General features: G+C 37.3%; 1 protein-coding gene across 9 annotated transcripts in view; it reads right to left on the minus strand.

Moving 5' to 3' along the window:
• ARFIP1 (ADP ribosylation factor interacting protein 1) overlaps nt 1–27,754 on the minus strand; it is a 125,398-nt gene that overhangs the window by 21,244 nt on the left and 76,400 nt on the right. For 7 of the 9 annotated variants that reach the window (XM_035022886.1, XM_035022883.1, XM_035022881.1 and 4 more), the window contains 2 exons: nt 20,426–20,583; nt 14,139–14,313 (listed from right to left, as the gene is read on the minus strand). In XM_035022886.1, coding sequence (XP_034878777.1) covers nt 14,139–14,313; nt 20,426–20,583 — 333 coding nt within the window. Of the gene's footprint in view, nt 1–2,077; nt 2,119–5,967; nt 6,526–14,138; nt 14,314–20,425; nt 20,584–27,754 lie in introns of those variants that run through there. The other 2 variants (XM_035022885.1, XM_035022887.1) reach the window with 2 other exon arrangements.

A 27,754-nucleotide genomic window follows, 5' to 3' on the forward strand; every position in this document is an offset into this window, starting at 1 on the left:
AAAAAAATTTATATTGAACTATTTATTTATGAATGTCCTAACTTAGAAACGATTTAAAGTGGTTATAAGGATAAGTGACATACAACAGAAAAGTAGAGATTTTAAAAAGGAGCAAAAAAAGATAGAGGTAACAATTCCAGGGAGAAACAGGATGATGACAAATTTGACAAATTTTCAAAACCTAACATCAGAAACAATTACAGTAATTTAGAAATACACTACATCATTGTGAACTCAATTACAAAGAACTTTCATAAAGATCTGCCAAACAGGGCGCCTGGGTGGCTCAGTTGGTTGGGCGACTGCCTTCGGCTCAGGTCATGATCCTGGAGTCCCGGGATCGAGTCCCACATCAGGCTCCCTGCTCAGCAGGGAGTCTGCTTCTCCCTCTGACCCTCCCCCCTCTCATGTGCTCTCTCTCTCTCTCTCTCAAATAAATAAATAAAATCTAAAAAAAACCCCAAAAACCAAAACAATTCTCAGGAGTAAATTCATAAAAAAAAAAAAAAAAGACCTGCCAAACAATGAGCAACCCAGCTCAGACATAAGCAAAACCACTACAGCAACATCTGGTGAATGACCTAAAATATGCCATACAATACTTAAATTGTTAAAGGGCAAAACAAACTTCAACACTGACTACTAAGACAGAGACAAGCTGAGGTTTTAAATAGAAACTGGGTAAGAGAAATTTAAGAGCAGGACTGAGAGTTGATGCCAAATGGATTACCTTGAAAACTTTCTCCTGCCTACACAGCATATATCAATAGAAGATAAATACCATTTACAAAGTTAACTGACTGAAAAATTTAAAGTATTACTTCACAGGCATCAAAATCACAAAAAGACACTGTATTTCTACCAAATGAACTTTTCTTCCAAATCAAATTTAGATTAATTACATACCTTCATTTTTTTAAAAGATTGATTTATTTATTTTGGGGAGGAGGGGCAAAGGGAGAGAATTTCAAGCAGAGTTCCTGCTGAGCATGGAGCCTGACTCGGGGCTCAATCCCAGGACCCTGGGATCATGACCTAAGCCGAAGGCAGATGCTTAACCAACTGAGCCATCCAGGCGCCCCAAGAGTTACTAGTTTTAATATATTTGTAATTGTGAAGTTTCTTCAAAGCAATTATTGGTTCTCCCAATAATTCTATAAAATAAGGGTTTATATTAAGTGAACAACAACACTGAGGTAGTAGCTTGGCTTAAATATGTGAGGAAAAGCTGAAACAAAATCATTCTTTTTTAAAAAATTTATTTTTAAGTAATCTTTACACCAAACATGGGGTTTGAACTTACAACCCCAAGATCAAGAGTCACATGCTCCACCAACTGAGCCACCCAGGCGCCCCTAAAATCGTTTAGTAAGAAGTCTCCAACTACTAAAATGTAAAGAATTAACTCCATTCTTTACCGCCAATTATTTAAAAATGTATAGTTATATGCTTTCTCTGCCCATCACTGATCTTTTTTTAATAAGTAAGAAAGCAGAAAAATAACAAACAGAAAAGTGTATCTGTCTTGGCCTTTTATTAGGTTTGTGAAGTATAATTTTATTACTTTGCAATAGCTTTGGAAATACCTGTCATGTCAAAGCAACTACCAGCCGAGAAAAAGGCACTATCAAAAACATGGGTGTGGGCATCGGGAAGGGGGTAAGAGAAGGAAAGACAAATATGAACTACAAGTGGAGTGTAGAAGCACAGATTTTATTTTTCTGACTCATTGGGATAGGTTTCAACAAATCATGGACAAACAGGTTAAAAAAAAAGCATCTTAGGCGGGAAAAAAGGGCAGTCCTATATTGAAAAGCAGATACCTGATGAAACACAAGCTCCAGTAGCAATAGGTCTCAGAACAGCGCTAAGGTCTTCTAATTCTGTAGCCAATGGCATGTTAAAATTCTCAATGCACAGGTTTTTCCCCCTTTAGCAAAAATATCTATTGCCCTTTTGTTCTACGGTTTATAGTGTTAGCTCCCTCCCCTGCCTCCCTTCCTTCCAATGGCCAATATGGCTTCTGTTTTCCAAGGTTATCTACCATCTTCTCCCTCTGCTATTTTAAGAAACTTACTCGCTCGGAGCAGCATTAGAACATCATCGTCAAAAGCAGGGCTGTAGAGTCAAACAGATCTAGATGTGAATCCTGGTCTGGTTTTGAGACTGGGCAAATTATTCAACCTCTCTGAACCTCAGTATCATCATCTGTATACTGGTATATGATCACCTAGATCACAGAGTAGATAGATATACATATAGATACACAAAATACTTATAAAGAACTCCTTCATATACAGATTACTCAAAGATCAGTGTTCACCAAATCATTAGCTGGAGAAAGAGAATGCTCTACAGATGCACCCGTGGAGCTTACATCTAGGGAAAGAAACAGACTAATAGACATTCATTCATAGCACAGTATGGTATGTGCTTTATTTACTGGAGAGAGCCATGGACAGCAGGGTAACTAACAGGGGAAGAAAGAAACTTTCAAGTTGCTAGAGGAAATACTAAGTACCACAAATCATTCAAGACAGTATTTAAGCTCCTAGACAAAAATTAGTTTAGGTACAGGGGTGCCTGGGTGGCACAGTGGGTTAAGTGTTCGACTCTTGGTTTCACATTCGGCTCAGGTCGGGATCTCAGGGTCCTGAGATCAAGCCCCAAGTTGGGCTCTGCGCTCAGCACAGAGTCTGTTTAAGACTCTTTCTCCCTCTGGCTCTGCCCCTCTCCCCATGCTCTTTCTCAAATAAATAAATAAAATCTTAAATAAAATAAAATCAAAAATTAATTTAGGTACAGAAGAATAGTTAAGGAACTGAATGTTTCTTTTCATCTATTAGGTGACGCTGTTCTCACTGGCCTTTGGACACTGGACAACAAAAACCTATAGTTAAACCAACGGCCGGTTTGCACTCATCTTTACATTCATAAAATAGTTTTCTGTCCTAAGTATGGTTCTGTATCATACCTTGGAAAACTACCTTTTTTTTTTTTTTTTAAGATTAAGAATTCAATCTCTTATACAACTTATAAAAATTCTGATCCTGTGTACCTAAGAACTGTTTATAAACTTAATGGAAAAGCTTCATCAAAATTTGTTATGATAGAACATTATTTTTCTTAAAAAAATCCATGTGCAGTTATACTACACTCTGAGAACAGAACATTTAACAACAATGTACAGCTAACTTAAACATATGTTCCAGGGTTTCTTTCTTTTAAGATTATTTGAGAGTGAGAGCCCGTGCACGCATGTGCAGTGGGGAGGGGCAGAGGGAGAGGGAGAGAGAATCTCAAGCAGCCGCCCCGCTGAGCACACAGCCTGAGGTAGGGCTTGATCCCAAAACCCTAGACCATGACTAGAGCCTAAACCAAGAGTGGGAAGCTCAACCGACTGAGCCACCCAGGTGCCCCTATGTTCTAGGGTTTTGTTTTTTAAAGATTTTATTTATTTGACAGAGAGAGACAGACAGAGAGAGAAAGAGCACACAAGCAGGGGGAGCAGCAGAGGGAGAGGGAGAAGCAGGCTCTCCGCTGAGGAGGAAGCCTGATGTGGGGCTCGATTCCAGGACCCTGGGATCATGACCTGAGCAGAAGGTAGATGCTTAACTGACTGAGCCACCCAGGTGCTCCTGTTCTAGGGTTTTTTAAAGAATTTTTTTTCTGACCTTTTCCACCAATGCTCATATTACTCATTCTTGTGTGGTTCTATTCAAGTCATGCTACCTAGCCTAGCAGGTAGTTCTAAGAACCCACGTTAATGCTCTTCTTCATCAAATGCTCTACTTCTTTTTTCTCATGCTTAACTCAGCATTTTACTAAATATCATCCATTAGACTGTATATTGCTTGTCAGCAAGAAGTTTGTCATAATACCTTTATATAATATTTCTTTAGGATTAGGCATTATAATAGCCCAAAACAAGCACCTTAAAAAATTTACTGAATAATCTTTGAAAAGTGCATGTCTTGAAAATTTAAAGGAAGAAATACAAATAGAAAGCCAGAATGTTATGAGATGTAAGAGGAATAAAGAAAAAAATCTAGGGGTGCATGGGTGGCTCAGTTGGTTAAGTGGTCGACTCTTGATTTCTGCTCAGATCATGATCTCAGGGTTGTGAGACTGAGCCCCAAGTCGGGCTCCCCCACTGGGCGTGGAGCCTGCTTAAGAGTTTCTCCCTCTCCCTCTCTCTTCAATTGGCTTTTGCATATTCTATTCCTTCCATTTAAAGTCTGCTTCCTCCACACACCTTTAGTCAGCTCCTTTACATCCTTCTGGAGCTTAGCCCCAATGTCACTTTCTCTAGACTTCCACAAAACCCCACACCAAGCCAAGTCCCCTTTTTATACTCACATGGCTCCTCAATTTCCCCTTTACAACACTTGTCATAGTTTGTATTTATGTAATTATTTGGTTAATGCCTATTTCTCTTACTTGACCATAAGCTCTATAATGGCAAGAACATTGTATTTCTACTATTTAACCCCGGCACATAAAAAACTGATGAATATTTGATGAATAAAGGAATAAAAAATTAAAGATGCTAATTATACATCAATTTGCTCTTAGTCTTTTATATGTATTTTTGTTTTACTATTTAAATATCTCTCAACACCTTCAGTTCACTCCATTTCCATTACCACCACCCTAAACAAGTTCTCATCATCTCTTGTCTAAACTACTATATTTACTCTTAGGTTCCAACTAAGATCTATGCGCCGTATTTTAAGCTTATCATTTGCCAAGAATTTTTTCAATGGATCCCTACTGATACTAAAATAAACTTTTCCTTAATGTAGTCTATAAGGCCTGCATGGTTTGGCCTTCGCTTGCCTCCCAGTCATCTCTCTATGCTCTAGTTGCACTGGTTCCAGTCATACTTATTCTCTGAGCACACCACACCCTTTTCTGTCACAGGGCTGTTACACATGCTGTTTCTTCTACTTGGAATACTCTTTGCTTCTCACTTTACCTAGTTAATGCTCAACATCACTTTCTCATGGCAGCCTGCCCTAGCCACTCTTAATGAACCGTGTACCTCCCCTTGAGAGCACTGGTCACAGTCAAAATTTTATATATATATTTTGATGTAATTTGATCACTGTTGTTACTTTTATTAGTCTACAAGCTCTTTGAGGGTAGAATTTGTTTTTGGTTTTGCTCACTGGGTATCACCAATATCTAGAACACTTCCTGGCACATGTATATATCTGATAAAAGTTTGTTAAATGAATGAAAAAAAAGAACAATAACAACCTGAAATGATATGATGAAATATACTCAGGAATTAAGTCTGGAAGTAAACGTGCATGAGTTAGGGAATATTTCACAAAATCCAAATGTAAGTAATCATATTTGGCATAGTGTTGAGGTTGCTTATTACACATACTTCCACATTTCAGTCCATAAATGTTAATTTTTTATTTAGAACCAGTATGGTCCTTTTACCTGTGGAACTTAATTTCACTTGACCTATGAGCAAATACCAAGAGAACTGTTTGTACCTCCAGTTATAGAAATAAAGATGATAGTAAAGTCATTGGTATGAATATTTAAAAAGTATCAAGAGTAAGAAGTTAGGGTCCTTTTGACAACGGAGAAGAAGATTTTAAATGTATGTGCTTGGGGGCGCCTGGGTGGCTCAGTCGGTTAAGCAACTGCCTTCGGCTCAGGTCATGATCCTGGAGTCCCAGGATCGAGTCCCACATCGGGCTCCCTGCTCTGTGGGGAGCCTGCTTCTCCCTCTCCCCCTCCCCCTGCTTGTGTTCCCTCTCTCGCTGTGTCTCTCTCTGTCAAATAAATAAATAAATAAATCTTTAAAAAAAAAAAAAAAAGAATGTATGTGCTTGTACATATAGAGTAATAATTAACATACTTCTTAAAATTTGGCAGGAAATATCCATTTTTAAAATTCAGAGGTGTACTTTTTTTCCTCTCAAAGAGAAGCTTTAGCAAACAAAGAATACCTCTGCCTTCCAAGTTTTTCCAAATATTTATAGCCTATTTTTACAAAAATGTACTAGGTTTCAAGTATTTCCTATTACAGTATGTATTTGCATAGTCACTGAATCATCACAACTACGTATATAGCTGACTCAAATTACATGAGTATGTTTACTTTGTTCTAGGTGTTTTATTCTGTGTATTCCCTCTTTCTCCTCCTTCCCATTTTAGTTCATGCATTGTTTTCTGAAAAATTAAATTCATTATAAGATACATATGAAATAAGTTTGAAATATATTAGAAAATACAGTGTATTAATAATATATTAGAAAACAAGTCCTAATATACAGGAATATTATTATGATTATATATGAAATACAGTGTTGAGTGTAAACAACAGTCTTTTCATCAACCTGATTCAAAATGACTATTATTTTTTTAAAAGGTATTTAAATTAAGTATATTAATCAAACATGTGTCCAGGATAGATTCCAACTATATTAATCAAATATGTGTGCAGGATACATTCCCAAGTCTGGCTCATCTTTTCCTGTTCCCACTGTCATCCTCAAGTCACTGAAATATAACAAAGGGAAAAAAACCCTTCATTTAATGGATACAGCTGATTAACTGACATTACCTTAAAGTAAGAGTATATTTCATCTTTCTTAAAATAAGAATATAATAGCATTAACAAGATTCTTACTTTTGATTTATACCCTAAGCTGCTTTGTTGAATCTTCTGATACATTCAGGTTTTTCCCCTCTAATGCATTAGTAGCCCTGAAAAGAGATTTACCACTCCCAAGTTAAATTATAGTTATCTTAAAGGAAATATTAATCTTAACTTACTTTTTTCATATTCTATGTGATTCTAACCCTATAAAAAGTTTAGAAAAAATAAACATGAATTGTTCACACTGATGTGCATATTTTTTCTCTAATTTTCTGCTTCCTCTTTCCATGCTGCAGTATGCACTACAGACCATAGCGGCATTCTGAGAGAGCATGCTCTGCCCTCACTAAAGCAGAGAATGACGTAATCAGGATTTGCCCTTCTATCCTGTCGTGGCTGACTCTCATTTTCTTCCATCTCTTTGTCTTCCCTGCAGTGTGCCTCTAATCCTGGGAAGAAATGCAAGCACACATTTGCTAAAATAACTACTATATATTTAACAACATTGCTAGGTATCATGAAGGCTGTGAAAGGAGGCATGGTACCTTTCTCACAAAGTCTACAAAACAACAGAAATATCTATTTTCTTCTCTTTACTAAAGTAGTCTATATTTTGTTTTGAACCATGAAAGGAACAATAAAAGGTAAATAAACTGCCTTAAGTCACAAAACAGCTCATGTAACACTACTCAAAGGTCTCGAAAAGGAGAAATAATGATTAAAAGAGAAACATTAGAAGAGCCTAATTCGTTCTTACTGCTATGCAACTCAACTGTTTAGTAAAACAAGGAAGAGAATATCAGAGATGAGTAAGAGTTGTTTAGGTTAAAGGTAAACACAATATATCTTAGGAGTGGGTGGATGAAAGTATGGATTTCACATAATAGAAGAATTCAAGTTTCTCCATTAAGAGTAAATGACAAATAAGAGATATATGCACCATCACTCAGCATGAATGCATATACAAACAAAGGAATGTGTGTATTTTACACACCTATTTCCTCTGTTTTGCCAGAAAGGAAGGCTAGACTAAGGACATATAACACTTTAATTTTCTAAAATACAGCTAAGACTCGACCTTTCAATCTCTCTCTCTCAAAAAAAAATCTTTTTTAAAGTTCTAAGAATGAAACAAACAAAACATTCTCACAATGTTTGGCTATGAAAATTTATTACAACAGTCACTGGAATGGTTCTTAGTCCTTTACTCAGTGATTATTTGCTTTTACTTTATGCACCATTTTAGTTGTTTGGTTATCTGGCCTCTCATTTTAGAAGAGAAGTGTTGCTATGGGAAGACACTCCAAAAGCCATGAAACGAGAAACTGAAGAAAGTTTCCTCCCCGCAAAAGCTGCAAAAACAGCTTTAAAAAAAAAGCAGTAGCCTTCAGGACATTATCAAATTACAAACTAGCACACTCAACGATGTTTCAAATAACTTATGCTTTTAAAAATTCAATATACAGGGGCGCCTGGGTGGCTCAGTTGGTTGGGCGACTGCCTTCGGCTCAGGTCATGATCCTGGAGTCCCAGGATCGAGTCCCGCATCGGGCTCCCTGCTCGGCAGGGAGTCTGCTTCTCCCTCTGACCCTCCTCCCTCTCATGCTCTCTGTCTCTCATTCTCTCTCTCTCAAATAAATAAATAAAATCTTAAAAAAAAAAATTCAATATACAATATTTAAGAAATAGGAAGAGTATATATTTTGTTAAAATCCAAGTGCTAAGAAGGTTATCTGACAACTACATATAAAAGAGATATTAAGGTACAAATTCAGTTATAGTTTAACAAAAGAAGAAAAAAACAAGATTTGAGGCATTTCACACTGCTAAGAAAGCAAACAAGGATGACAGTTTCTAGGCCTAAAGGCTTGCTTTTTCCTCCCTTTGTTAGAGCTATTAAAAATAAAACAGTAAAAGTTGCTCAACAATAAAAAAAAAGTTTTCTCATGAATCTAAGTCTTCACCCAAATTACAGCTACTGATTGCTTAAAATAACAGAGATCAGTATTATCTCTTTACAGTTTTGAAGAGTTAAGTAAGATAAAAAGAACAGGGTTTCTTTATAGATTTTATTTTAGACACCACTGATTACAGAGTTCAAATTGAAACTCAGGTTAATGACAACTGTGGAAAGCTGAAAACAAAGACTATCTCTAGACTCTCTAAGAACATAAATCCTTGAGAATAAAGGCAAATTTTAAAAGATTTTATAGTAAGAAAGGTCAAAAGAAGATGTGACAACACTGTTATTCTTTATTCTCAAAAGGCAATGACTTCCAAGCCTTTATCTCTGAAGCCTTGACCCTGCGCATCCAAACTCCAAACTCACATCATTAACTTCCTACCAACTATTCCCACGTGAATATTTTGTCATCGCCTCAAACTAAACACTGGGTTAAATGGAACAAATACCCATCCCTCATCCCTCACAACCTTCCAGCCAAACTAGCTTCCTCTGTTGATTTCCAACCCCTGCCACGCAGCCTTGACATCACGGTATTCTTTCCTTTCTGTTGTTACTGCAACAACCCTAGGTCAGGCTCTTCATCATTTCATTTGGCTATAAAGGATTCCTTGCTGGTTTGTGTGCTTCTACTTGCTTTCTGCCTTTGAACTATAGTGCACGAAGAATGTTTTTAAGTCATTTTTTTTTTCTGTTACTCCTAACTTTACAAATTCTTTTTTTTTAAGATTTTCTTTTTAAAATTTATTTTATTATGTTATGTTAGTCACCATACATCACATCATTAGTTTTTGATGTAGTGTTCCATGATTCATTGTTCTCGTACAACACCCAGTGCTCCGTGCAGTACGTGCCCTCCTTAATACCCATCACCGGGCTAACCCATCCCCCCACACCCCTCCCCTCTAAAACCCTCAGTTTGTGTCTCAGAGTCCATAGTCTCTCATGGTTCATCTCACCCTGTGATTTCCCCCCCTTCATTTTTCCCTTCCTTCTCCTAATGTCCTCCATGCTATTCCTTATGTTCCACAAATAAGTGAAACCATATGATAATTGACTTTCCCTGCTTGACTTATTTCATTTAGCATAATCTCCTCCAGTCCCACCCATGTTGATGTAAAAGTTGGGTATTCATCTTTTCTGATGGCTGAGTAATATTCCATTGTATATATGGACCACATCTTCTTTATCCATTCATCTGTTGAAGGGCATCTCGGCTCTTCCCACAGTTTGGTTATTGCGGACATTGCTGCTATGAACATTGGGGTGCATATGGCCCTTCTTTTCACTACATCTGTGTCTTTGGGGTAAATACCCAGGAGTGCAATTGCTGGGTCATAGGGTAGCTCTATTTTTAATTTTTTGAGGAACCTCCACACTGTTTTCCAAAGTGGCTGTATCAACTTGCATTCCCACCAATAGTGTAAGAAGATTTTATTTATTTATTTGACAGAGAGAGAGAGAGAGGGAGGGCAAGCACAAGCAAGCAGAGCAGCAGGCAGAGGGAGAGGGAGAAGCAGGCTCCCCGCTGAGCAGAGAACCCGACGTGCGGCTGGATCCCAGGACCCTGGGATCACAACCTAAGCCGAAGGCAGACACTTAACTGACTGAACCACGCAGACGCCCCCTAACTTTACAAATTCTCTGATGCCAACTAGATAAAGTTGGGATGTGAGAGCCATCTGACAGACACTGAAACTTTACAGAGATAACCTGGCTGGTCCCTCATTGCTCAGCATGCATCCTTTTTGAGGCCACAATTCAATCTTTATGTGTTCAAGGCTCAATACAACGTGGCTTCCAATTACCTTTCTGATTCTCTTTTCCTTTAAAGCATGTCAAGGTTATGTCCCATTATGGTAGTCTACTTCTCTACTAAACATGAATATTCCTCTATTCGTACATGTGGGCCACTGCCCTTGCCAAGCAGGTTCTCTTCCCACTTCTCTTAGGCCTGTCCTCCTGATCTTTCAAGGCTAGGCTGAAGTCCTGTCTCTTCCGTGGATCTTAAAGACTTCCACGGATCTTAAAAGACTTCCCTGAATGGTCAATTCATTATCCTTACTTACTACTGAGGAAGTATTGCTTACCTAATGCCAAATGATATAAATTTAGTATTTCAAATTAATATGTTGAAATAAACAGTTCATGTCTCCTGCCACATCTTTTCTAATGTCAATTTCTGCTCATATCAGCAAAAAAGACACAAAGTAGGCAGGATACAGGTTAAGTTTAAAAGCCACCAGGGGAAGGTGTGAAGGTGATAATTTCTAGAAAACAAACCCATCTTATGCTTTTGTAACTCCCTAAGATCATGAACTTTATTTTCTTTCTCCTTCACCCCTTCACCTAGCAAAGGGCCTGGCACACAGTAGGAATCCTATAAATACTGGTGAACAGTACTTTATACCTTACAGAGGACAGTGTGTTTTTCTCACTCACTTAACACAAGGCATGATTTACCCCCATTTTCCGGAAGAAAATACAAAGGTTTGGAGTCCTGTCCAAGATCATGAAGTTAGGTGGCAGGAGCGGGTCTGGAACCCAAGTTTTCACACTCTTAATCTGGAATTTTTTTACAAAGGACACAGTCCACCTTGCCTATTCATTAGCCTATGCTGCTCAACTCTAGTGCAGAGCAGAGCAGAGCACAGCATAAATCAAGTGAGGCAAAGCAAGGGCAGAGGAGAAAGTACACAATTTCTTTTCTCCCTGCCACCTCTGTACCTTTCTATTTCTCACATTAGCATGATAGCTGTTTTCCAGATACAACACAGGGCTACTTTAGGCAGTAATGATACTAGATATAAACTGGCCCCAAATAATTTCTTCAGTCTATTTTCCACAGCTCAAATACTGATTTTGATGTTCCCAGAATCTAGAACTTCTCCTGGACACATGAAGGGGAAGAGCCTAGGTATGTCATACAACTCTTCCTAATAAGTGAGGAACGACTTTACAGTGGACAGATCAGGGAGACAGAGGTTCCAAAGATCAGAAGCAAAGGGCATATATGATCACAGAAGATGATGTAAAACGAACTCACTCATCTGTAAGCTATGGATGATGAGTGTATCTGATTGATAAGAATGTCAGCCTCAAAAGGACAGAGATTGTCTTTTTTGTTCCCTGACATATTCCCAGTATATAAAGTATTCAATATTTACTGAAAGAATTAAAGTATGAAGATTGTTATGAGGAACAGGTGAGAGAATATGTGTAAAATGCATAGTAACTGACAAATAAGTGCCTTCCCTGATGCATGTCTACATCTGGCTATCTCCTAAGTTTCCAAAATAGTTCGAGTAAGACAAGTAGCAATCACATGGCCATTGTTTATCCTTGTGTAATTTTCCTATTTACCTTGGCAAGGACCAATAAGCATAGTTGCTTTGGGGTACTGATTCTTTCAACATTACTTTCTCTTCTTTTTTGCAGGGGGAGGGGCAGAGGGAGAGTGAGAAAGAGAATCTTAAGCGGACTCCACACTTAGTGTGGAATGCGACCTGGAGCTCGATCTCACCACGAGATCATGACCTGAGCTGAAATCAAGAGCCAGACACTTAACCAACTAAGCTACGCAGGCGCCCCACTTTCTCTCCTTTTTTATAAAGGCAACACAACCATCTAAAATATAGAAACATATAAAGAAAACAAAAATTACCCATAATCTCACTATCCAGAGAAGAGTACACAATACCATTAGATTCCAAAAGAACACAATTAACATTTTATAGATTTTCTAAAATCAATTTCTTTATTTGCAGAGGTCCTGAACCCCCAAATTAGGCAAATTCCTTTCTTTCCCTTCAAATTAGCTTTGGAGAGAGCCTCTCAAATGCTAGCTAGCGTACCTCACTTAGCCCTATCCTGTATAGTGCTGATCTATTACAGAGGAATATGTCAAAAATATTTTTATGTTTAAAACATACATCTACATCTAAGTATTGATATATTCCTATCTATTAAAATGTTAAGCTATGTAACTGATCTATCTCTCCCTACATATATACCTGTAGAGAGATACATCTACATAGATATATATGAATGGACTAAAAGGAATGCCATCTTACGTGTTCAGCTAATCAATGCTGAAAGGCTGCACTGCATTCTTGTTGGAATGATGCTGGGCAATCTGTCTGATAACTCTGCTGAAGTTTCCTTTACTGCCCTTGTAATTGTTTCTGGTGAATACTTTTTACCCACTGTAGCTAAAAAAAGTGAGTGGTAGTGCAGGACTTGGTAGATCCCGAGGAAATGTATTACTCTGCAGCTTTTATGGTAGCCAGAAGAGTTTCTAAAAAAAGGTTAAGGAAAACAAGAGGATATCAACAGACAATAACAAGTGAAGAACAATTTTAAGAGGGTACCGAAAGAAAGTAGATTTGAAGACCTGTTGTGACTTCAGAGGATATGAAAATCACAAGAAGACCACCAATATGCAGTGGAAAGACCCCATCTCCACAAGACTGAACCACTCCACCTACTCTGTGCTGTGCCCACTATTGGCTTCTCCCTGTTTCCAGAACTGTAATCCCCCTCACAAAACTGAGTATGCATGTTATATTAAAAATGTTAAACACAGGGGCACCTGGGTTGGGCGTCTGACTCTTGATTTGGCTCAGGTCAAGATCTCAGGGTTGTGAGACTGAGCCCTTGTTCGGGCTCCACGCTCAGTGGGGAGTCTGCTTGAGATTCTCTTTCTCCCTCTCTCCTTCCCCACTGGGCTCTGGCATGTACGCTCTCTCAAATAAATACATCTAAAAAAAAAAAAAAAGTTAAACACAGGGACCTGTCCTCTACTTAAGCCAAAACTCAGGAGCCTGTTAGTCTCTGAATAGAATAGAAGCCTACAGCAGGTCCATCTCAGCTCTCACTGTTCTAGTCCTTAGATGGGTTCATGTTATACAAAAATAATGTGGAAAATTGATTTCTTGGCTTGTTTCTTCTAGGGTATGCTAACTACAGCTCTAAGCTGGACCTTTTAGTCATTCCTCATTTACCAGTTACGAGGAAGAATGTTCTTCCCTTTCTGAAGTCTGTACCTATCATTAATAAAAAGGTCTCAAAATATTCAAAGCAGAATCTATCATTATGTAACTTTTTATTTTATTATTTATTTTTTAATTTTCAGATTTTACTTTTTAAAAGTAATCTCTATACCCAGTACAGGCTTGAACTCACAACCCTGAGATCAACAGCCGGACACTCCACTGACTGAACCATCCAGGTGCTCCAAGTATGTAACTTTTAAAAACATTTGATACCAACTCCAATCTGAAGGTCAATAGTTGAACATCAAATATTTTTTTCCAACTGTTACATGTGAAGGACTGGTACAGTAGGGTTGATGATGACTTTTATAACAGAAAGATAAATATATTTTTGGTTCTTCTAAAAACTCAAACACTGATTACTGGTGGAATTCCATTCTGCAACTGTAATGAAAGAGAGCTAACAGAAACAAAATCTTTCTATTTATCTCTCTTTGGGGTGACATCATTTTAAAGTCCATAAAAATTTATCTCAGAAGGTAAAGACTAAATTTACCTTATTTTCTTCTAGAAATTTCAACTTGATAGAAACATCATTACGCATTTTATCATATTTTTCCTTATGTGCTTGAAACAGATGCTGTGACTGTTCAATCTTTGGCAGAGTGTTGGCATCACGTGGTCCAAGATTCAGTTCTTCCAAATCAGTGCGATATGCATCATATTCAATCCTGGAAAGAACAAAGTAAGTGAAGCATATTACAAAAACAGAGTGAAGTAAGTTCAGGAGGTGAGGTGGAAATATACGACAGTCTCATGTTATATATTAACAGGTAATTCTCATACATATATTACACCTTATACTTTTAAAATAATGTATTTCTTTAATACAAAGAGCTATTAATACAAGCATCAGGCGGGGGGGAGCTGCTTATTAATCTCATTAACTATTTTTCCCAAAGTACAGTATTAACTGACAAGCAGAATTTCCAAAATTTAAAAACCAGTTTAAAAAAACAGATGTCAAAACCTAATGCCAACAAGATCAAGTGATCTATCTCACATGGGAATTGGCTAATACCAATAAGGTAAAGCATATGAAGACAGCAGACTTTAGGATGACATACTTTAACTGGTAAAACGAAGCTACACTGAGAGTCAGCAGGCCTGAAAGTATAGTCTAGCCAGCAAGGCACAACAGAAACATAATGCAAGTCACATATGTAACTTAAAATTTTCTAGTAGTCACATTAAAATAATAAAAATTAATTTTACCTTTTAAACAATATATTTATTTTACCCAATATATCGACAATATTATCATTGCAACATGTAATCAATGTAAAAAGGTTGTTAATGAACTATTTTACTTTTTGGGGGAGTAGTAATGAGTCTCTGAAATCCACTGTATATATTACACATCTAATCACATCTCAATTTAGGCTAACCACATTTCAAGGGCTCAACAGACACATGTAGCTAGTGGCTACCATATGGGACAGAGTAACTCTGGATGGATTTCCATAATATTAGTATTTAGAACATGACAATGGCATCTATGACAGAGCACTTAACACCTTGTGCTCGTTTAGATGCCTACTCCCTAATAGTCTCCTACCACTAAAATAGTTACCCCCCCACCACTCCATGATCATACTGCACCTCATAACGTCTCTACCACAGCACCTGTGTAAGTACACTACCAACCTGCTTATTATAAAACAGTGACTTATCCAGCAGTCTCTACTATTCAGTACTCAGTTAAGATCAATGTGACCTCTGATTTAGTCAAAATCAGCATCACAAAACTTATGCCCTAGAACTAAAGCTCTTTATTCAATATCTAAAGTACTATCTACATCTCTCATTCTGGCAATTAAGAATATTTTAAAGACTTACTTATTCTTTTTAGAGAGAGCACGTGCACATGAGGTGGGGCGGGGGGGGGGGGGAGGCAAAAGGAGAGAAATATAAGCAGACCCCTGGCTGAGTGTGGAGCCTAACGCAGGGCTCGATCTCATGACCCCGAGGAACATGACCTGAGCCGAAACCAAGAGTCAGACACTCAACTGACTAAGCCACCCAGGCACCCTTTAAGAATATTTTAAACAACATAAACTATATTCCAATATGACTTGAGAATTTATTTTTATCTTGTACTGAATTTAACAAACTTGATCTTTCAGGGCCAGAAGAGAACCATTCATTCACTGATACACTGATTTATTCAACAAATATTAAGTGAGCCCCTTCTATGTTCCAGGCACTATGCTAGAAACCAGAGCTATAAAGATGAACAGATAAAAGTTTATCTCCAAGAAACCTGCAGTCTAGAGGGAGAGAGACTCTTAAACAACTACAACAAAATGAGGTAATGGTAACTACCATGAGGGAGGGAGAATAAGAGAGAGTGAAAATCAAGAGGAAGGATTACCTAATTAGGTATATCAAAACAGAATTAAAACACTAAAATTAAATTTTAAAGGATGATAAGAGCTTCCAAGGTGGACTGTGGCAGGGAAATAGAGCAATCCAGGAAGAGAAAAGCAAGAACAAAAGCACAGATCTGTAAGATACCACGATACATTTGGGAAGTAATTCAGTATGTCATAACCTGAAGTTGGAGCATGACAGTGGAAGGAATTAAAGTCAGACAGGTAGGCACGACGACTGACATTAAGCAGGGCCTACAGGCCACACTAAAGGGATCGGATTTAATCTGGTAGGTCAAGTGATGTGATGGGAAGCCATTTAAGAACTCTGCTCTAGAAAGTGACATGTTCTACTTGTTCAGAATAGAAAGGCGTCTCTAGTAGTAAGAAATGGAGGATGGACTGGAGTAGATTAAGAAACAGAAACAAGGAAACCAATTAGAAGACCATGGGCAAAAGAGAAATGAGTCACTGAATCAAGACAATGGCAGTGGGGCTAAGAAGGGGAGACAGATATTAAAGATTTGGGAGGCAAGACTGACTTGGTAATGATAACAAGTAAGTTAAACTCCATGGGTTCTCTGGGCAAAGTGAAGGACCACTCTGACCTTTGCTGGCTCTAATGTCTTGAGCTAGTTATTTTATCTCTTTCTGCTTCAGTTTTTCATCTATAAATGAGAATAATAATCTCCACAAAAAATACAGAGTACTTAGGATACCTGGTAATAACTAGTATCTTTAGAGTATTTATTATAATAGCCAAATTAGAGGAGGGATAGCCAGACGTAAATATACTAAAAACAACAAAAAATGAAAGAGAAAAAGTAGAACAAAAATAGTGGTATATGGTGATTTAATGTGAAGACAAACATCCTTCATCAGCCTCGGAGCACATTTCTAAACAGTTAAGATTAATATAAACATAATCAAAGTTATAATACTGACCTTATATCCCTTAATTTTTACATCCAGAGTTTGTAGATGGTATCAAAGTAAAACTTTCCGTAAGAGCTTCTCTAACAGTGCTCATTACCACCAGGAAGAGAAGCACACTAATTTTCAAAATGCAACTCTTCAAGGTTGCCAGTCTGAACTGAATCCGTATCAGTAAAGTTAGTCATAGTTGGTTACTTTATGGCTTATGTAAAACTTCTACAGAACAGGTGTCCACATCTGAAAAGTCTTGACCACAACTGACTCCCTTGTTGGTGGTGCTGTGGAGAAGTGTTGAATGGGCCGTTATAAGATTTTCTATACACGGAGCACCACAGGGCTAGGAAATACTTGTACACAATGCATAATAGGGAGCATTAAAAGGCCACCGGACATTTGCGTAAATTGCCACTTTTTGTGCTGATCAAATAGCTGACCCATGCCCTAAAGGTCAGTAAATTCTGGTTCTGACAGAGAAAAAAATTCAGTTACTGAGAAACTTTTAATCTGGGGTTCTTTTTAAATGTTATCCCTCTGCAGGCAAGGTTTTAGTATTACAATAGTGAATCCCTCGGTTACTTCAATAAATAGTATAGGAAAGTCAAACCCCAAGCTAAGCTTAATGAATAAAATCACATTGTAATTTCAATAGAAAGAGAATAAATTATGAGGTGAGGTCATTATTGTTGTTAGTTTTTAAACCATACACAGAGGTTGTTAAAGATTTCCTGATAACCAGCTACCAAGTACATATAACCTGATTTATAACTCTGTTCAAAAGTTTCAAATAAACCCATATATTAGACAGATTGAGATTTTTAAAAAATATTTTATTTATTTATTTGAGAGAGAGAGAGAAAGAGAGAGTGCGTGCTCAAGCAGGGGAAGGGGCAAAAGAGGGAGAGAAAGAATCTCAAGCAGACTCCCTGCTGAACACGGAGCCTGATGTGGGGCTCAATCTCACGACCCCAAGATCATGACCTGAGCCCAAATTAAGAGTCAGACACTCAACTGACTGAGCCCCTAGATTGAGATCTTTTATCACATTGTACTTTAAGTCAGGTATCTCAATATACGATGTGAAAATTATTATTAAAGATGTTATTTTTAAGTAATCTCTACACCCAATGTGGGGCTCACAACCCTGAGATCCCGAGTCACATGCTCCATCGACTGAGCCAGCCAGGTGCATCATAATTTTTTAAATAGGTATGAAAATTTGAGATAAATCCAGTTCAAATTTGAGACTGAATGATCAAAAGTAAAAGGTAGAAAGCCAATGGGCTCTCATTTTGGCTTTGAAATTGGCTCCAAATGAGCAAACATTTAACCGCCAGAGGCTTTTCTCCACAAATTAAAACAAGACTCATGTATTGTTCAGTGACTTATCAGATGAATTTGTCCTTCTTTACTACAGGCTAATATTTAAGAAAAAAATTTTTTTTATTTTAAAGTAAGATATATGCCCAACATGGGGCTTGAACTCACAACCCCAAGATCAAGAGTTGCATGCTCTACGAACTGAGCCAGTCAGTCAGTCGTCCCATAATATCGGTTAATATTTTTTAAAAGCACCTTAGAAATAATGGCCAAAAAGATATTATATGCTAAAATAAAACATATTTTAAAATATACTAAACAAAAATATGTTTTAGGTACTAGAGATATTTTCAGGATAGGTGGACAATTACAAAGTACATAAACAGAAACTAGATTCATGTAGTTCTTGACTAAGAAGTGGTGGTGGGAATTTGGGAACAAAAGAATTTTCATCTTCAAAACCCACAAAACAATCTGAAAGACTAGAAAATAAGAATGCTTAAAAGAATTAAAGAGATAAAAGGAAAAGAGTACTCATTATGAACAAATTAGGACATCATGAATAAGGAACAGATGTGGAAAAGAACCAAATAAAATTTATAAAAATAAAAAATATACAGAATATTCTTTTGAAAAATACCATGCCCACGAAAAGATTTAGAGACTGGAGAACCAATTACTAAGAGTGGTACTGAAGGGAGTCCTATTGAAGGGTATCTTACTGAGAAATTCCTTCAATGTTATTGAGGGATATCCTGTTGATGGATTCCTTCTGTTTATTTTTTTCCACCTTCTGATTTTAACACTGTGTTAGTAAATAATTCAAACAATGAAGAAAAGTAAAAAACCAAGTCCAAAACCTAAATAGGGCACACAGCCCCACCTCCACCCTTCTCTGACCAAACAACCACAGCTATTTATCTTGACCTTCATTTCCAAGTCATTAAGAACCACATGTTAATGCTAAACCGAAAATTATAAACACAGAAGCATCTCTTCTTGTGAAAAGATTAAAAGTTAACTTTCCAGAGGTTTTGGGCTTTTACTTATGTGAAGCATAAGGGAATACATACTTAAGAAGAAGCACTCAAAAACTAGATCAGTTTAGAGTTTTCACAGCCATTTCTCATATCATTAAACTAGGGTAAGGGGCCAAAACATAAAGTTACACTTCCAAAAGGTATAGTTTGTATTTATCCTCAACTATGCTATAAGAAATATAACAGGAAATAAGGATTTCAAGTGTTCAGAGGAAAAAAAACCTCAAAGTAAATCAGAATAGAATGAATGGGAGAAAAATTGGGCCTGGACTCAAAAGTTGAAAATGGTACTGCTGATCTGCTAAAATGTACTTAGCTTACCTAACAGGATGGTTATGAGATAGAGAAATTAATGATGAGTGTGTGTGTGTGTATAAAATGTATGAAAACACTGCATTATAAACAGCTATGAAAATATGTAAAAGGTAAAATACGAAAGAGTTTGAAGCTGATTATAAACTAGATAAGTGGAAGGCTAGGTTGTTGGTATCCACAATGATAAACAAAATCATGGAAGCAAAAATGAGCTTGTATATTGAAGAGAAAGTGAAACTGCAAGTCTGGCTATTGTACTGCTTCTACTGGGAAGCAACAGTGATAAGAATGAAGAGAGGCTTACGAGGCATCTAGTAACTACCTAGTAGAGGTATCTATAGAGGGCATCTAGTAACTACCTAGAACACAAGGCCCTGTCCTTTTCTAAGGAAGCTGAAACTAGGAGATCCTCCACCTCCCTAATTCTCTAACAGGCAGGGTTGGGCACATGACCAAGGCTCAGTGAGACACTCTCTAGGCAATGAAGCAAAATATTCAGGGGCCTTTTGGAAATGACTTATGTAGCTGTGATAACATCAAGTACCAGAGGTACCCAGCATCAGGGTCCTAATTAGATTCCTAATTGGATTCTTCTGAGGCATTATCTTGATTTTGATTCCTGCTTGTTTCTAGAATCTGTTCTCCTGCCTTTCTCTTAGTTCCATGGGCTATCCTATAATGTTCTACTGTGTTCTTTTTCTGCCCATGTTAGCCAGAATTGATTTCTACCATATGCAACCTAAAACCTTAACTGAATTATGTACCATCTGTAAGCAGACAATATAATGAAAATGTATACCTACCTGGCACTTTCATATTGTTTCACAGTCATTAATGTATCTTCAATTGTTTTATTCACCAAAGTGTTCACACTGGCAATGAAAAAATTAATGGCTCCAAGAAGAGTCTCTCCATTTTTAGCCAGTAGCTTCTGGGTATCTGCGTTATAGCCAAATTCTTCCTAAAACAAAAAAAATCACCTTAACATATCCCCTTATTAGTGAATGTGACCAAAAAAATCTCAAATGTATCACTAATGGGAAAATATTTGATTTAGAAAATACTTGATTTAAAATATTTAGCTATAGAAGTTTTCTTCTTTTAATGTTTAAATAAACAAATCTAAATCACAGCTAGCTATATAATTACCAAAAAAGTTTAGTAAACCAAAATTGTCATCAGCTCAGACGTATAGCTAGAATTAAATAATTTTAAAAAGTTAAGCTACTTTGTACTAGAAAGAATATTTTCACTTCCATGTTTTGTTTTTATTATAATGTAAGCACAGCTGTTAAGAAAAATATAGCAGATTATTAATCAGAGAAACTACAACTTTCACAACCAAATTAGGTTAACAATTGACTAAAACTTTCAGACATAAGACAGATTGCAATTTTTGTGTTTTGACATAATCTCCTTGGTGTATAAATATTAACAACGCACATTTTTTTGTAAACTCGGTGACTAGTTGACTCCCAAGCTCAGGTCTACGTAGGTACACAGCTGGGGAAGGATCACTCCACACCAGTTCAAGTTCATTTGCTCTGAATAAACTGAGTCTTGGCTTAGAAAACATTACATGTGACTCCTTCAGAAATGGCAAGTACTAACTCTAAATTTTCAGTAGTGAAAGACTGGAAAGCTTTAACAGATTATCAGGACATATCCGAACAAATAAAAAATTTGATCATAGCTTATTGTAAGATACATCATTCAATTTAAGAATTCTGCAGTTTGTTATGAAACACTTCTTAATGTCAGCTGAAAAAATGTAAAATGAAATTAAATAAAATCTTAGAAAATGCAAGTTTAATGCTGGTGCTATAGATATAATTAAATTTCTAGGTGATAAAATATCCAATAATTAGTAAGTACAGGAAAGTAAAATTATTGTGCTGGGTTTTAGTATTTTCGGTTGGACAGGGACATTTTCCATTTAAGAGACATCCATGTAACTTTTTTTTTTTTAAGATTTATGTATTTGAGGGGCATTTGGGTGGCTCAGTCAGTTGAGCATCTATCTGCCTTTGGCTCGGGTCATAATCCCGAGTCCTGGAATCGAACCCTGCATCAGGCTCCCTACTCAGCAGGGAGTCTGCCTCTCCCTTTGCCACACCCCCAATCATGCTCTCTCTTGCTCGATCTCTCTCAAATAAATAAATAAAACCTTTAAAAAAATAAAAAAGATTTCTGTATTTGAGAGAGAACGCGCGCGCGTGCACAAGTCAGGTGAGGGGCAGAGGGAGAAGGGGAGAGAGAATCTCAAGCTGCCTGCTGAGCATGGAACCTGACCTGGGGCTCCATCCCAGGACCCTAAGATCATGACCTGAGCCAAAATCAAGAGTTGGACGCTCAACCAACTGAGCCACCCAGGCGCCCCAACACTGTTCACTTATCACAATTTCACATTATTAACACTGAAAATGCCACAAGTCCTAATTAGCCAAAGGGAGATCTATACAACCTAGAAGGCTACTTTTACTAAAAACAAAAAACCCTGTATCATAGTAAGATGAAATAGCAGCAGGTTGAAAAGTTGTATAGCAGAATTTGGAATACTATTTCCATTTGAAAAACAGGCCTAAATTCAAAGCAGACAGGAAGAGTAAACTACCACTGTTCTTTTCATTAATATAAATCCTACCTGTAATTCTGTGAAAAAAATAGAAAACTTAAGATTTTAACATATAATTTAAATTTAATTGGCTAGAATAAAAAAGCTTTTTTTTTTATAGTAAGGTACAAGAGACAGAGTAGTAAAAGATATAAAACAATTGGGACACTAGAAAGAAATGAATATACATATGTATATGCATTATAAGAAACACATAAATAATTAAATATGCTTTTTTGGGCATTGAAAATAAGTAAAACATGATTCATAAACTTCATTTAGTTGGTAAGTTATTTCAGTATTTTTGGTTGGACAGGGACATTTTATATATTATAAACTGCTTTAACAATTACAAATAAACTAAATAACTAAATATAAAGTAATCAAAGGCTATATACATTAAGAACAGGGCTGTGGTTCTAATCTGACACTGAACAGGGAAGGCCAATACAATTCCTTAATATTTGCTTGCTTTATACAGAGAGAGAACAAAGTTTCAAAACATTTGATTTTTTTTCTCTTTAGCAGCTCCTATATCATTTACAACATTTACCAAATGTAAATGACCACTATTTCCCCTTAAACTTATATATTAGGACCAAATAACAGAAACATTTGACTAGATCTAAAACATCCAGTTGTAGTACTATAAATTATTACCCAATAAAAAGTGGGTTAATTTAAACAATACAGAGCAATAAAAAATTATACTCACAGGTACTAATTGATAATTGACAATAATATGGGTTATGTGAACTTTTCTAATCTTGATGTAGATGTTACTTTCTAAATTGAGAAAAACAATTTAGTGAGGTGAGGTGCCATGCTTTAACAGAACTGGGAGTCAGAGGCATGTGATAAAATGGTAAAATTTGGGGATTCAAACAGTTTGGGAGTTCCTAACTTGTTCTGCTACTGACTGGATTTATCTGTTTTGTTAAATTCTTTGTGTGTCAATTTCTTAGTAATAATATGAAGATAATTCTCTTACAAGTTTGATAGAAAGTGTAATGAGTGAGACAACTTGCTTAGAGTTCCTGACATTACAGGCATTCAAAAAAGTTTCAGGAGCTTGGCCATTTCTACTGCTCATTATTGGTTGTTTCTCTAGAAAATGAAAGAACTGAGCTAATCTTTAAATTCTTCCTCAACTCCTAAATGCCGCAATCCCAAAACAGCTATCATAACCATCATACTTTATTCAGTGCCACTATGTGCCATATCTGTGCTAAGTATTGTCAATGAGTCTCAGTTAATATGTCAGGAGGAAGTGGACAACAGCTCTTCATCATTGCACTATCAACTTTTTCTCAAAAAGAAATCAGCAGGCAAGGAAGAGAGTTACTTTGCTGGCTTACATGTGATTGATCCTGATGACGAAGGGAAAGGAAACTGGACTGCTAAGGAAGAATATGCCTAGAATATAGGCAACCTCTTAGGACATCTCCTAGTACTCCTACCATGCTCTGTGATTAATGTCAATGGAAAACGACCCATTAATGTCAATGGAAATCAACCCATTTCAGCCAGGACTACTAATGGCCTGGACGCTTCAGGAATGAAGGTTTGGGTCACCCCACGAGGCAAAGAACTGACAAGCTGAGGTGCTAGCTGAAAGCCAGTGCAATATGGAATGGGTAGTAGAAGCTAAGACCCTGTGACCATCTGTAGAAATGAAGACCATAGTTGTTATGAGTATTTCTTCCTTATTTTGTTATCAATATGTGTGTATATGTATAAGGCAAATAACTTTGTTTTCTTCCCTCTCTTATCCCCTTGGCATACAACATAAGATATATTATTAACTTTACATCATAGTATTTAACTTACAGGATACCAAGGAAAAAAGTGAATGTCACTCAAGGACTTTGCATCCTCTTCTGGGGAAAAGGCTAATCTGTCTTTGATAGCATGCAGGACAGTCATGTCATGTTAGGTGAACGTAAGACTTTGCTATTGCCTTTATTTGGAGATTAAGGATAGTTTAAGGATAGGTGTATAAGTGCTGCTTAACTGACAAAGGGTAGACTATGATGGTTAATTTTATGTGTCAACTTGATTAGACTAAAGTGGACAGCTGTTTGGTCAAACACCAGTCTAGATGTTGCTATGAAGATACAGATTTTGTAGATGTGATTAACATCTGCAATGATAAACACTGTAGATATGATTTAAAGTTGACTTTAAAGAGATTATCCTCCAGAATGTGGGTGGACTTCATTCAATCAGTTGAAGACCTTCAGAGCCAAAAAGACTACGGTTTCTTGGAAAAGAATTCTGCCTTAACACTGTAACATTAGAAATCTGGCCTCGGTTTCTAGACTACTGACCTACCCTTCATATTTCAGACTTGCCAAGCCCCACAACTGTGGGAGTCAATTCCTTAAAATAAATGTGTGTGTGTATTATGTACATATCTCCTATTGGTTTTGTTTCTCTGGAAAATCCTGATACAAAAACATCTATCCTGTAAATACTGATTCCAAATTTCAAACAATCTCCAATAGATTCTAGTTTACCATTATTTTTATATTTATAAACACTGATTAGAATGTTCAATCCAATAAATTTTCTATTTCTTACATTATTATTTCCTTCAAATCACTTCTGCGTACACATTTGCCTTTAGCATTTGTTCACTAACAAATTATATCAAGTATATTTTGGTGCATAAGTCATCATAAAAGAATATAGTATGTCTTTTTAGCAAAATAGGATAGTCCAAATTCTTGTCAAAAAATGTTGCATGGGGGCTCCTGGGTGGCTCAGTTGGTTAAGTGTCTGACTCTTGATTTCGGCTCAGGTCATTATCTCAGGGTGGTGGGATCGAGCCCTGAGTCAGGCCCTGTGCTGAGCATGGAGTCTGCTTGTCCCTCTCCCTCTGCCCCTCACCTCACTTGTGTGTGCCTGTGTGTGTGCGTGTGCGTGCGCGTGCTCTCTAATAAATGAATAAATAGAATCTTAAAAAAAAATGAAAACTGTTGCGTGATGGACTCATGCCTATTGAATGACTGACTAGATAAAAATACCTGTGATGATTAATTTTACATGCCAACTTGGCTAGGCCATGATGTCCAGATTTTGGTCAAACATTATTCTGGATATTTCAGTGCAGGTGTTTTTTTGAATGAGATTAATATTTAAATTGGTGGAGTGTGAGTAAAGCAGACTGCCCTCCACAATGGCAGTGGGCCTTATCCAATCAACTGAAGACCTTAACAGAACAAAGACTGAATTCCCTGGAGCAAAAAGGAATTCTGCTAACAGTCTGCCTTTGCACTCAAACTGCCTTTGCACTCAAACTCTTCCTTGAGTCTCTAGTCTGCCGCCTACCCCACAGGTTTTACATGTACCAAGACTCCAAAATCCTATGAACCAATCTCTTAAAATACATCCCTCTGTATATCTACACATCCTGTTGGTTCTGTTTGTCCACAGTACTTGATTAATACAGTACCATATTTCCTTTCTGTCCTTAAAAATTCACTGACTCTTGAATTTAAGAAAATTCATCTAGGATATCATCATCAGAAGACTCAGACTGGAATTTCACTTGTATTATCTATTTTGCCATCATTGTTGAGTCAATACTGCTGCCTCTCTGCAGTCATCTTATGATTCTAATAACTGTGAAATATCTTCCTCTGGTATTGTCTTCTCTTTGCCATTATATGAGCAAAAAATGAAAAATTCTAAATTTTCAACTACGTTGCAAAAACATTAAAAAAAAGACTACAAAGAGTATTTATCTATTACATTATTATTATTATTATTTTTAAAGATTTTATTTATTTATTTGAGACAGACAGAATGAGAGACAGAGAGCATGAGAGGGAGGAGGGTCAGAGGGAGAAGCAGACTCCCCGCCGAGCAGGGAGCCCGATGCGGGACTCGATCCCGGGACTCCAGGATCATGACCTGAGCCGAAGGCAGTCGCTTAACCAACTGAGCCACCCAGGCGCCCTCTATTACATTATTTTTTAAGGCGATGCCAGCATTCTTTTGTTTTATCATTTTAGTAATTTTTAACATGGTTGGAAATAACAGATGAGTAGTGATGAAATAATTCCCAAGATGATGAAACAGCAAAATGTTTTAAGATCATTAAGATCCCATACTGTGTCTTTGATTTCCAATGGACCCACATGGCAGTTGCAAGATAAGCAGCTGTATTCCGGGGGCACGTGGGTGGCTCAGTTGGTTAAGCGTCTGCCTTCGGCTCAGGTCATGACCCTGGGGTCCTGGGATCAAACCCTGCGTCCTGCTCCCTGCTCAGCGGGGAGCCTGCTTCTCCCTCTCCTCTGCCCCCACCCACTCATGTTCTCTCTTGTTCACTCTGCTCTCTCTCTCTCAAATAAATAAAAAAAAGTATTCTGTTAAAAAAATAAGCAAATGTTTTCATTGGAATAAAACTCATGAACTATCAAATCCTTACAAAGGGTTAGAGATGCTCAAATAAGAAACTTAAAAATTAAAACTGAGTCTAATGGACTTGAATACTGAGGATTAACCTCTCAGTTCTGTTAAAAAAAAAAAAAAAGGATTTGACATCTAGAAGATAATAAAAGTACCTACTAGCTAAGACTGAGCATTAAATGAGCTAATACATACATAAACCACTTAGAACAGTATCTGGCATATAGTAAATCCCCAATCTGTATTAACTATTATAAGTAGCAGGGTCTAAGCATCAATGATAACACTGCTGTAACACTTCCCCAGACCCTATACCCTGGCTACCTCTTTCCTTACTGTGGGGATTTTTCTCTCTAAAGATTCCACTTAAAGAGATAGCAAGAGATCATGGAGAAACACAGACAAGTCTGGTGTAGCTCCTCCCTGTGCACATGCACAGGCGAGCCCCACCCAGAGCTGCCCTCTCCTGGCCTCACTGTCTGTACATGTCCTTGGCTATGAAAACAAAACCAAATATGTGTATGTTTGTATATATAAAACATAAATTATACATAGATACGATTCTCAGTTCTACTCTTTTTTATTCATTTATTTTTTTAAAGATTTTATTTATTTGTCAGAGAGAGATACAGAGAGGTAGAGCACACACAAGCAGGGGGAGCAACAGAGAGGGAGAACCAGGCTCCCCGCTGAGCAGGGAGCCCGATGTGGGACTCGATCCCAGGACCCTGGGATCATGACCTGAGCCAAAGGCAGATGCTTAACTGACTGAGCCACCCAGGCGTCCCGCTCTACCTTTTATTTAAAAAGTTTTTATTATTTATTAGAGAGAGAGAGAAAGAGAGCACACGCAAGCACACATACAGGTACATGCATGAGCAGGGGGAGGAGCAGTGGGGGAGGGGGAGGGACAAGCAGTCTCCAGGCTGAGAGCACTTGGACACCAGCTCAACCCCAGCACTCTGATCGGGATCATGACCTGAGCCAAAAGCAAGAGTCATATGCTCAACCTGCTGGGCTACCTGAGTGCCCCACAGCTCTACCTTTAATTTGTTTTGTGATCTTATAAATATTACCTAACCTCTCTTGGCTTCAGTTTCCT

The sequence above is a fragment of the Mirounga leonina genome, unplaced genomic scaffold, assembly GCF_011800145.1.
Source record: "Mirounga leonina isolate KUSES-001 unplaced genomic scaffold, KU_Mleo_1.0 Mir_176, whole genome shotgun sequence".
NCBI lineage: Eukaryota > Metazoa > Chordata > Mammalia > Carnivora > Phocidae > Mirounga > Mirounga leonina.